Below are 12,130 nucleotides of genomic sequence, written 5' to 3'. Positions count from 1 at the left end.
GGAGTTCATGTTATACTGGAAATCACCAGGATTTGCAGCAGAGCCAAGAGATTTGACATTGATGGAAAACTTACTCTGTAAGCATGAAACAACCTTGTTTCCAAGCTGGTTTTATTTGATTAGCCCTGACTAATGTGGTGTTCAGATAACCAAGGTTCTTGATGTGGTCTCAGAGGCAGAGAAGGCATTTAGGCAATATCAGTACACTGGCTGGCCAGGCCTGTGCTGGTTGTGGTGCTTTCCCGGTAGTCTCCAAGACCAGTACATCTGGCTCACCTGAACTGACCTGCTGCAAGCTTTGTGCTAGCTGTACGTCTTTTATTCCCCATTTTTTAGAACAGCAAAGCTAAATACAATATTGTTTGTGTCATCTTGCAAAGGAAGCTACCGTGCAAGAGATAAATGTTCAGTAAACAGAGGAAGGAAAACAAGAAAACAGTCCGTTTAATCACAAAGTAGAAAATTCCTGTTCTGTATGCTATAGTTGTTTTTACCAATGTTAAGATTTATTACCTCCTTAGCCAAAAGTTCTAGAAATGAATAATTCAGGAGTTACAAGTGAATTTTTACAGCAATACAAAAAAGATGAAAAATATGCTTTTGAAGACAGTTAATTTTTAGGTGGATAAACAGTACCTCAAAAATCTTTCCTTGCTATTTCATTCTTACCATTTGAAATTTGACATGTATGCTTGTACATATGATGTATGCATACATATTGTGTTAAGTGGTTTAGGAGCAGAGTTACTATTACTTGGTGTCTGCAGGCAGCTTGTAAGTTTTTTTAAGGGAAGGATTTCATGTTTTTAATGTACTGAAGACGTAAGTAATAAGTTCTTGAACTTTGACAAGATCTGTTTAGGTTTTCTCCTTGCTGCATTCAGGCAGAGCATTCTTTTCTGCATTCATCTTTATTCTCATTGATCTACAGGCCCAGCATCTTGCTGTTAGAATAAAGAAAAGAGTTTCCATTATTTTCAGTCTCTACTGTCTAATTAACCATGTTATAAAAGGCTAGTTGAGAAAATGTCACTCGTAAGGCAGTCTGTTAAATTTAATTACTTTCAGTGTGTAGGCATTGCCAGATGTAGCTCAAATAAACTCCAGAAGTGCTGCTGCTCTTTTAATTTACCAAGACTTACTTTCTTAAAGCTTTCAGATGTGAACAAAAATTGCTATTTTAGGTTCAGATCTCCAAGTTATCTTCTTCAGGTTCGTATCTCTGTACAGTGAATTCTGTTTTATCTAAGAATAAGGTTAGCTGGAGAAGTTTAAAGAGTGCCAAAAAGCAAAAGTTGCCATATTCAAAACATTAACTGTACTTTACTAACTGGAGCGCCACTCCATGAACATGCTACTTATCCCAGGGTTAGGTTTATAGTGAGCGTGAAAAGCAACTTCACTGCTTAAACTCGGAAACTGGAAAGATGCCATCTGAAAGCACAAACACCGTCTGTACATTACTATGGTGTTAGCTGGAGTTCCTTCATGTCCTTGGCAGCCTTTGTGTATTATTTGAACAATGTACAATTTTTATTAAAAAACAAACAAACAAAAAAAAAACCCAAACAAACCCCCAAAAAACCCTAGTTGGACTGCACTACACATCGAGGGAAAAGGGGTTCTTGCAGCGCTAAACTCTTCACTGCATTGAAAAAAGAAGGCGTCTTTGCTCCACGTTTCGCTGGGAGAGGAGTTACAGCGTATTTCTCGAGCACCTCTGGGAGGCTGTAGCTGCTTCCATGGGGACCGTGGTCCCAGGCGCCGGGCCCGCCGCTTGCCGGAGCCGGGAGCGGCGCCGGGCCCGCTGCATATTACCGGAGCCGGGAGCGGCGCCGGGCCCGCCGCTTACGGGAGCCGGGAGCGGCGCCGGGCCCGCCGCTTATTACGGGAGCCGGGAGCGGCGCCGGGCCCGCCGCTTGCCGGAGCCGGGAGCGGCGCCGGGCCCGGGCGTGCGAGGCCGCTGCAGCGGCGCCGCCCGGGGCCGCCGCCGCCTCGGGCGCCTGCGCGGCGGCGCTGCCCGCCCCGCACGGCTCCGTCCCGGCCATGGCTCTGCGGCTGCTGCGCGGCGCGCCCGGGGCAGCGAGTAAGGAGCGGGCGGAGGGCAGGAGGGCCCGGGTTGTGCCGCGAAGGGGCTCCGCGGCTCCCCCGCCCTTCCTGCCGCAGGAACTGACGAGCGAGGGGACGGGGCGGGCGCCGCCCGGGGCTGCTGGCGCGGCGGGGGCCCAAGATGGCGGCGGGGGGTGTGAGGGGCCGCCTCAGCGCGGGGCCGCGGGCTCGCAGCCTTCGCTCACCCGCCGCGGCCCTGCAGACTCCTGCTCTTAGCCCCCGCCCTTTCGGTATTAATATTATCTATCGCCTGTACTGCAAACCTACTGCTGTCGGGCAAATCTGTTATTACGGAGGTTTTCTTGCCCTATCGTTGCTTCGTACTTTTTAATGGCAGTAAAATGTTAAAAAAGTGGTGTAACTTTTAGCGAATAGCTGGAGGAAACGTGCTGTGGACCTGGAAGTTACTGGTCCGTTCCCTTCACCTGAGGAAATGGAGGTGTTTTGTTTATAGGGAAGGGAGGCAGACTGGATAGCAGAGCCCGTCCCGCAGGCCTCAGCTTGGGCTGTTTGTTGGGTGCTTCCCTCTCGTCAGGAGATGACGTTCGGTGATGCTGTTGATACAATGCACTAAAACAAGCCAGTACGCTGTATGTTAATGGAAGAGCTGTCATAAATTGTTGTTAGATGTTTGTACTCTATTTGGCTCTCGGGTTCATGGCAAGATGTGGCTGATGCTCTAATCCTCTGAGCATCCCGATGTGTGCCTAAATCCCACTGCATGGATGGCTTTGTTAGGATAAATCACATGCTGTGGGCCACTTCAAAAGATGGAATATTGCAGTGCAGCAACTTTAAAGACTTGGAATTTTCAAGTTTAGTTATGTAATTAATAAATGTGAGGCCTTTGTGAAAGAGAAGGGAATCAAAGATCAGTTTGTGCAATGTGTTTTACTAACATTGATAGTTCATCTCATCTTTTTCAGAGATGTTTCATGTTGAACTTTTGTCACCTCTCTGTCAAGAAGAGTGCATTTTAGTCAAGAATACCAAGTAAATCTATCAAGGAAAATGGGTCTTGCCCCTTCTCTAGTGACCCAAGATAAATCAATTTCATACCAGTACCTTAATCTGATTTTTATTTTAATTTGGATTAGAATACCAGCTATAATTTAATTTTCTAGCTAGCTTTTCTAGATTACTGAAGAATAACAAGAAGATTGGCAGGAGTAGAAAGACCCAATTACAACAGATTGGATCCTTTACTGTTAATAGTTTGTTACACCATGGTTTACTCCTTTGGGGCATTGGCAGCAGTTGGCAGACATAATACAGTTTGTGTGGCTGTAGGGTTTGATATTAGAGATGTGGTATTTTAAAATGAATGAATATGCTGATTCTGGGAGTGAGTTGTTAGATGGTGTATATTAAGGTGAGTCAAATTGACAGGGCTTGACAAGACTTCATGATTCAATCTCCTTAGGAAAGTAGCATAATAGTTCTTTCAGGTACATTGAACCCAGCTGGTACAGGGAAAATTTCTGTTTGAATCTTGCTTCTCAAGAAATGTCAGAACTGCTTTAGGCACCTGTCTACAGCCAAAATATTTTTAGTGGATAGTTTGTGCTCACTGGCTTTTTTAACCAAAATGTTAGTAGGACTTTAAAGGAAAAAAGTTAATGCTTTTAATGAAAGCATTTGCATGCAGTTACATAATTGAACTTAAACATGCTCAAAATTTTTCCTGCTTTTGACTACCAGCTGAATTATTTTACCATCCTAAGGGAAGCCCAGTTATCTTCTGCCGACATTCTGGAAAACCTGTTACTAAGGGAACGTTTTATTTTTTTAAACTTTCCTTTGGGAAAGCAGAAGCTTCTTCTGACTAAAAAGCTGGTGGAAATGAGCCAAGACATGGAAATTGGCAGGTTTCTTGGGGGAGGTTAGGATTTCTCCTGGAAAACAGACTGTACTGGTCTATGCTAGCATAATTACTGTTCAAGAGTCTAAAATACAAGAATAGAACAGCAAAGTTAAGTTCAAGCAGTTTAAAATACACTGTTAATGTGAACTGAGTTATACAACTAACACAATTTTGCCTAGATATGTTTTTAGGGCCAAAAATAATTATCTGTGCTGATTTCTTGGGTGTTCATGAGTTGAATGTTAAATAATTTTTAGAGTTTGTTTTCCTTCCTTTTCCTCATCCCTGAAGTAGGTTTTTTTTCAGAGGTGCACTGGACAGTCACAGCATTACTCAGTGTTAAACTCCCACATTTATGCTACACATGTCTGTTTGCTTGATAGAGTCCTCACTTCTTTGCCACTCACGAAGCACCTCCAGCTCTAAGCCAGGAGGAAGATCTGAACCTGTTAAGCAGCCACTAAAGAAACCAAAGTTACCAGTAGGGCGGTTTGATGAACCAGAAGAGTCCAGTATGGAGAAGGAACCCCTGGAAAGTAAGTAATGTTTTACAAAACTGGGAGTGGTGTTGTAAAGGCAAGACTGAGATGCTGTGCTGATGTCAGTTTAAGAAAGTGACAGGCATTCAGCACTCTTTAGAATAATTTTCTAAGCTTACTGGTTCTGGAAAAAAAAAAAAGAAAAAAATCAGAGAGGCAGGGCAATGGGCACAAGTTGCAGCAAATGGTGCACCAGGGGAGAAAAACCTTCAGAACAGCTGTGGTCAAATATTGTAGGAAGTCATGCGGAGAACCTGGGCTTCCTCTGCTCTTGAAGATAAGCAAATTTGCCTGGGCATCCTGACTTAGTACCAGGGGTGCCTTCCACTGGAACAGGCTGCTCAGAGCCCAGTCTAGCATTTCCTTGAACATTTCCAGGGCATCCACAGCCTCTCTGAGCAACTTGTTACAGTGCCTCACCATTCTCACAGTAATAACAGTTAATCTAAACCTACCCTCTTTATTTTAAAGCAAATCTCCCTTGTCTTGTCACTACATGTGCTTGTTAAAAGACCCTCTCCAGCTTTTTTACAGGCCCTCTTCAGGTACTGGAAGGCTTCTAAAGGGTCTTCCCAGACCCTTCTCTTCTGCAGGCTGAAGAACCCAAATTCTCTCAGTCTGTCTTAACAGGAGAGGTGCACCAGTCCTGTGATTGTTTTGGTGGCCTTCTCTGGACGTGTTCCAACAGGTTCACCTCTTTTTTGTGTTGGAAACTCCACAGCTGAACACAGTACTCTGGATGGGGTTTGGGTTTTTTTTTGGTTTTTTTTTGTTTTTTTTAACAAGTATTTATGATACAAGAACTTTTAAAGAGGCAATGCAAAGAATAACTATTTGCAGCAAATTAAACACAAGTTTCTGCTGCCCAACATCTTCATGAAGTAAGCATTAACAAGTTGATTAAATACTTTCTTGTCATTCTTCTATATACAGAATATATTCTGCCTTACCATGTAAACAGGAAGCCAAGTCTGAAAGCACTAGCATCCTGGGGATTAGAGATACAGACTTATCTATAGTCTCCAAAAGGAAGGCAACAGAGTGCCTATTGGAAGCAGAATTTCCTTCATCTGTAGACAGTGCTTCATGAAATCCTTCAAACACATTACATGCCCTTCTATACAGTGCTTGTAATTGCTTCAATTCTTGGGATGTAGCCTTGGATAAACTTGGATAAAGTAATTTTCCAGAACTGGATGTGGTACTGTCTCATGAGAGCATTGCCACTCACATCCAGAAAATAAAAAAGTAGCATAGCTGTCACATCTGTCAGGGGTTCCATATTCAACATCCAAGCAAGCCAGTGCCATGCATAGTTCAGTCCATGAGGATGTGCCCCTTCCTTAATTCCATAAGACCACCAGAGTTGAATGATAGCAGCATAAAGACTAATTATTCCTGGCCTTCATTAAAGAAACTGATCATGTTCTTCTACCTTAGACGTTCATTAAAGAAACTGATTGTGTTCTTCTGCCTTAGAATCCTTAATTTCATAGCTAAAATTCTCATATACTCATTAACAAAAGTCCCCTCTTTTCATATGGCTAAAATGGCACTTCTTGTGCAGCAGAGCTAAAAAGAGGTCTCCATCTCCAGAGTGTATTACCCTGAGGCCACCACAGTCTTTGGGAAAGCTGCATCATGGTGAAAGGCTACTTCAACTTCTCCTTCTTTCATAAATTTCTCTGCAAGTTTGTCATTGTATTGTTGTATTATTCTTGTATTGTAGAATCATCTCCACACAATTTCCGATTGTGGCTCACTTGAGAGCTAACTCACAGTTGGAGTTTCTGTGTAAGCAGCTGTTTAATTCTCATCTTTTTATTCCCAGGAAAATTAATGCTATCACTGCTTCATTGAAAACATGCATAATCAATATCTTTTGTTATTTGCTTAGGTATTCCAGGTTTGGAGCAGTACTCAAGGTCTCTTTAGTGGCACCTGCTGTTTTTTACGTGGAATACCAGTAATAGTTTGCAAACTGCATTTTGTGTTATTAGGAAAAAACTAAGAGCTGAAGCTGGATGTAGAATTTCCACTGCTCTGTAGCTATCGTGGAGAAATCTTTTTGAGCATTTGCTTCTGCTGTCAGCACATGCGTAGTGCTTTGATATTGGGATGATGACATGTACAAAATAATATCAGGTGCCTTTGCACCCTTTGTACTGCCAGAGGTGCTCAGATACTGACATTTCTTTTCCTGTTTGGCGTCAGTTATGAAACAGGTATCCCAGTATGTCATCCTGTAGAGCCTGTAGCTGTATGAGTTTCCTCCAGCACTTTTCTTTTTGTCTGCTGTCCAGAATTTATGTTGTTGTCTTTACTCATTTTCAACCCTGCACCTTATTACCTATGTTGCCCACCAGGGCTGTGTTAGGGATATGACTGAGGGTGTCCCACGTTAGGTGTCTATATGGGAAGCTCTGGAGAACCAGCATGGCAAGGGGCATGTGGGGTACTGTGAGTTTCCGGGAGCTCCACAGTCTAGTGCAGGCTGAGACTCAGCCCAGGATGGTGCTGTGCCACAAGTACTTCATGACTTCATGGCCTGAGTTAACTACTCGTAGGAGATGGCCCTGAGTATAGGTGCAGTGAGTAGTGTAAGAATGTTGGCTGAGGTACAGAAAGCTCCGTGGTGTTTAAGAAAGAGTGTGCTTCTCTTTTGTAGCAGGGTAGGGGGTTGGATGAAAAGCTGGACGTGATCCAGCAGTATGTGATTGCAGCCCTGAAAACCAAATCCTGGACTGTATCAAAAGCAGCAGGGCCAGCAGATCAAGGGAAGTGATTCTTCCCCTCTCCCCTCATGAGACCCTACCTGAAGTGCTGTATCCAGTGTGGAGTCCTCAGCACAAGAAAGGCATGCACCTGTTTGAATGGGTCCAGAGGAGGGACATAAAGGTGATCAAAGGGCTAGAGCATCTCTCCTACAGGACAGGCTGAGACAGCTGAGGCTGTGCAGCCTGAAGAAGAGAAGGCTTTGGGAAGATCTAATTGTGGCCTTCTGATGTCTAAAGGGGGTTCAGTACCTTAAAGGGGTTTCTAAAATGTAGGGAAGGAGTTTCCATACTAAGAGATGGTGACAGGACAAGGGGCAGTGGTTCTAAACTGAAGGAAGGCAGGTTTGGATTAGATGTTAGGAAGAAACTCTTTACTCTAAGGGTGGTGAAGCATTAGAACAGGCTGCCCAGTGAACCTGTGGATGCCCCATTTCTGCAAGTGTTCAGGGTTAGGTTGGATGGGTCAACCATCCAACCTGGATGTTTCAAGTACAAGACTAACAGAATCTTGAATAAAATTCAAGCTAAAATTAAAACAGAGTACTTAAAATTAGAGAGGTAAACAGCAAGTGATACCTGGGGTTTTAGATTTTGTGAACATAAATACAGTGTATCTGAGTGATGCAAGTTCTGACTTGAGAAGCTGTGGTCCTTTAATGCCTCTGGACATTCACTTGCTTCTTTATTTGCATAATAAATAATATATCTATATTTGTATATATACATAATATATATGGTCTCAAAAAAACTGAAAATAATTTTGTAGGGCTCTGGGAAATGTTTAGCTCAAGGTTGCCTTTCAAAAGAAAAAATAATTGATTTTGTCTTTGAAAATGAAACTAAAAGGAAAACATCATAAATGATAGCATCTTTATATTTGTCAACATTACAGAAATCTTAATGAACTTTCCCTGTTGTTTTAGAATTCCCTGATGGAATCAATCCTACTACAAAAGAGAGGGGTGGACCCAGAGGCCCTGAACCTACACGTTTTGGAGACTGGGAAAGAAAAGGACGTTGTATAGATTTCTAATATTTAAATAACTGTATTGCTAATAAAATATTTCTAGTTGCTGAAAAATATAATGTACATAAAAAATCTCACCTGGAGCTTATTGTTTCTGTCATGCCACCATATTCTCTCATGTGATGAATTTTCTTAATAAGGCAATGTAATTAAACACAGTGCTTCAGCTCAGATTATGGAGATGTTAGTGGCTCAATGTCTGCCTGATCTTTAATACTATTTACACTGTGCAAGTCTAGTGGTGTGAAACTGGTAGTCAGGCACTTACTGAGATGTATAAGGGCTCGTATTTGTTCATGAATGTAAAGATTTATGTGGTGTTGTAAAAGTGTTGAAAGAACTTTTCAGTTCGTGAACCTGGAGACCATTCATCAATGGTAGAACCAACTCTGAGGAGATCAGTAGGTCACTGATTTCACACAGTGGTTCTGTGGTAAAAGCCCTTTTACTGAAGAACCTTCCCTCTGTCCCTATTGCAGTGGGTTGGGTGTTTTTTCCTGGTTGTAGGGAAGGGATAGTGTTGTCTCTGAGGACTGTAAGTACTACAATGGAAGTGGAGACTTTAATTTTGGAGAGGGTCTGCTCTTGATTGCAAGTAGTGTAGAGGTGCTCTGTTTGCATTTCTAGAACACTGTCCTTTATCATCTGTCGTCTTCATGCTACTTGCATTATCATTTCTTTTGTGGACGTGCCCTTTTGCACATGGGCTAAATGCTGCTTGGGAAAAATACAGCCTTACTATCTGAAACCTTATGGTCAAAGGGGACAAATTCCACTAGGTGATTTAATATTGCAAGTGTTAAAACTAAGTTATCTGGCATCAAACTAAATATCAGTCAGACTGAGCTTGGTTCTTCATTCAAGAATTTGCCTAGTCATAAGTACTGTAGTAGAGTAGTAGTATTGCGCAAATCTACCACTTGTGTGGGTATTTACTAATGAGAGTAAGTTATCATTGAAATGTGAAGTTGTGCTCTATTTCTGTGCAAGTTCTTTCTGATATCCTGAACAAATGGATCTTCTCTAGTCAGAGAATCAGAGAAAGGTGTGGGCTTTGCCCAGCTTTTAAAGTGTGTTGGTATTGTCACAAATCTGAGCAGCATCCCCTGAACTCACTTGACGGGCAGCCAGCAGGCAGCTCCTTGTTGAAATTTGAGTTTGTGTATCCAGTGTGTATGTTAGAGACACAGTCTTACTGTAGTTGTGAGTTTGGATGTTTGTCTCACTGTGATGATTCCCTACAAAAATATTGAACCTATTCAGATACAGGTTTATCAACCAAATACCTCACTGACAAGAAAAAATAAATTAACAGAAACCTGTTTCTCATAAAAGGTGTTAATTAGTGGTAATTAGATTTCGAACCTTTAAATTCTGCAGCATGGCTTGGATATTGGAAATTTGGTTTGTATTTATATCTGATTCATTGTAGTTTCCCTTCTGTATAGTGACAGATCTTTTCAAAATTTATTGACATATAGCTACCTAAAGCTAGGCTAGGTCAGCTGTCTTTAGTTTGTTAATTATTTCTAGTAATGTTTTGCCTTTTCATCTGCTGGTGTGTTGGAAAATACTTTCTTACACAATACACCACCTTTTCAAATAGGAAGTGGGAATTTTAGTTGGAAGCTTCTGATGCCTTTTCTGCATCATTATTTATAGGTTTAACATCTTAGTTCACAAAGAAGCGGTAAAATACTGCAATTATTTTATTTTTAAATTCTAAATCTTCTCCATGGATTGTTGCATTACTTCATTATCTTCTCATACCAGGTTTTACCCTTCCCAGCACACACTACATGAATGTTTACCTAGTTGCACTTCTTGGCATTCCTGATTTTCAAATCTAATTACTTTTCTCAGTGCCGACTGCAGGTACATTCCTCCCTGGATGCAGACTTACTGTTTTGATTTAGCATATGAAGAACTGGTCTCACTATTCCATCATATTCCTTACATTTCAGTTGCTTATCTTCAGTCTCCCTCAGCTTTGTGATTAAGGGCTGACCAAGTACTGTCCAGGCCCCTGCTTGTCTTCTTTGATGCAGGTAATGACTGCTGCTGTCAGAGGCACAGGCAGGCAGCCCTTCCTGTCAGAGCTCAGGCACGTCCTAGACACTCCATGCCAGTATCCATGAAGTACCTGGATTCTGAAGATAATTCAGAGTGCTAGCATCTGTACCAATAGGACAGTGTGTCTCATAAAGGCAGAGATTTTGCTTTCCTTCAAAAAACAGAATCACAGAAAAATTTTTAGAAATTATTTGATTTATATAGAATTATTTTATAGACCTGACCTAAGATCATCAAGTCCAACCACTGCCAAGTCTGCCACTAAATCATGTTCTTGAGTGCCACATTTACACATCTTTTAAATACCTCCAGGGATGGTGACTCAACCACTTCATGGGCAGTCTGTTTTAAGCTTGACAGCCCTTTCATTGAATATTTTTTTCCTAAAATAAAAAGGCTGTTGTTAACTCATGTTATAAATAGCTGAAAAGGAATTGGTGCATGGGAAATAGAGAATACCACTTCAGTCTTGAGCAACTTCAAGCCTTTTTTACCACCTCCCAGGCTGGTGCCAGTAACCAAGTATTTGCTTAACTTGTTTATGGAATGTCAGTAAGACATAGGAAATTGAACATATAAGTAAAATAATATGCAAGAGCAAAAGAGTGAATGCCAGGGGCGTCTTTCTTACATTGTCTGGCAATCTGGCATTTACCCAGTAACAGTTAAGCACAAAATCCTATGGTGCTGCAAAATCTTGTGGTACCTGTCAAAAGTGATCAGGGATTGAATGTAACAGATGATACAATGATATTCTAGGATATAAACGATCATTTCCCTTTGTTTTCTTGCAGTGCCAGCAGGTAGGAAAGCAGCACTATAGCACTTTTTTGGAGCCGTCTTCCTGCTCTTCCCAGATAATTACTATTAGCAATTCATTGGAATTTAGCATTAGGGTAAGAAAATGGCTTGGGGCATTAGCTATTAGATCAGCCATAGGTATGCTTTTATCATAAATACTGATTGATTTTTTTTTTTTAGCTCTTCTTATTAATATAAAGAGTGAAGAGCAGCAGGGGCTATATCCTAACATTTTCTGTTAATTTTCTGTGAGACAAAGGAAAATTGCTCTGTGTGTGTAAGCAAATTCTTGTAGTACTGCAGGATGCTAGCTGCTGTGTTTCATTTTCTTTAATAAAAATCTGTACGTTGTATTTCTGCAGTATATTTTCTCTTTTAAATTTGTTTCTGCTACTTGACATAGATGCATTTGGTATATTATTAAAATTATGAAGTCTTTATTGTTTGAAGGATTGCACCATAATTACTTTATTTCAAAATACATGAACTTTCAATTTACAATTCAAGAAAATATTGAATATTTGCTATATATTGCCTTGTTTAGAAAGCATTTATTTCACTGTTGATTTTATTAAATTGAAACACAGGATACATACTAGAATCATAGTAAAGTTACCTGTGATGGTAGCATATGTTTGTAAAGCACCAAAGAATGTTACAAATCTTTACTGCATTTTCAGTTGACTGCAATAAATGATGTCAAATTCCAGTGGTCTGTAGTGACAGATAAATTAAATGCCTTTTTATGACCCTTATTTTGGTATTCTTATGGAAAAAAACACCACGCCATCTTGTTCTGAAATGTCAGGAAAATGAAGAAAACATTTTTAAAAGAAGCAGTTTTAGTAGTTCTATGTCTTTGTAATTGTTCATGGAGTATCAAGGTATAACATGGTATCAGAACAGAAGGAAATTGTTTGAAATGTGTTTCCATGTGCTG

At 41.0% G+C, this 12,130-nt stretch overlaps 1 protein-coding gene across 1 annotated transcript; it reads left to right on the top strand.

Moving 5' to 3' along the window:
• The first annotated feature begins 1,999 nt into the window (after positions 1 to 1,999).
• SDHAF4 (succinate dehydrogenase complex assembly factor 4) lies at positions 2,000 to 11,899 on the top strand. The gene is made up of 3 exons (XM_021530162.2): positions 2,000 to 2,086; positions 4,357 to 4,509; positions 8,213 to 11,899. The coding sequence occupies exons 1-3, from the start codon at positions 2,047 to 2,049 to the stop codon at positions 8,320 to 8,322; spliced, it is 303 nt and encodes a 100-aa protein (XP_021385837.1). The 5' UTR covers positions 2,000 to 2,046; the 3' UTR covers positions 8,323 to 11,899.
• Positions 11,900 to 12,130: the final 231 nt, after the last annotated feature.

The sequence above is a fragment of the Lonchura striata genome, chromosome 3, assembly GCF_046129695.1.
Source record: "Lonchura striata isolate bLonStr1 chromosome 3, bLonStr1.mat, whole genome shotgun sequence".
Taxonomy (NCBI): Eukaryota; Metazoa; Chordata; class Aves; order Passeriformes; family Estrildidae; genus Lonchura; species Lonchura striata.
Note: the sequence above shows the minus strand (reverse complement) of the source record. Positions and strands in the feature narration are given on the sequence as shown.

Bases quoted from the DNA above. Each gene is read 5' to 3' on its own strand.
- SDHAF4 (XM_021530162.2), top strand. From the start codon at position 2,047: ATGGCTCTGCGGCTGCTGCGCGGCGCGCCCGGGGCAGCGA. The intron at 2,087-4,356 runs GTAAGGAGCGGG...TTTGCTTGATAG, and splicing joins CGGCGCGCCCGGGGCAGCGA to AGTCCTCACTTCTTTGCCAC. The intron at 4,510-8,212 runs GTAAGTAATGTT...CTGTTGTTTTAG, and splicing joins GGAGAAGGAACCCCTGGAAA to AATTCCCTGATGGAATCAAT.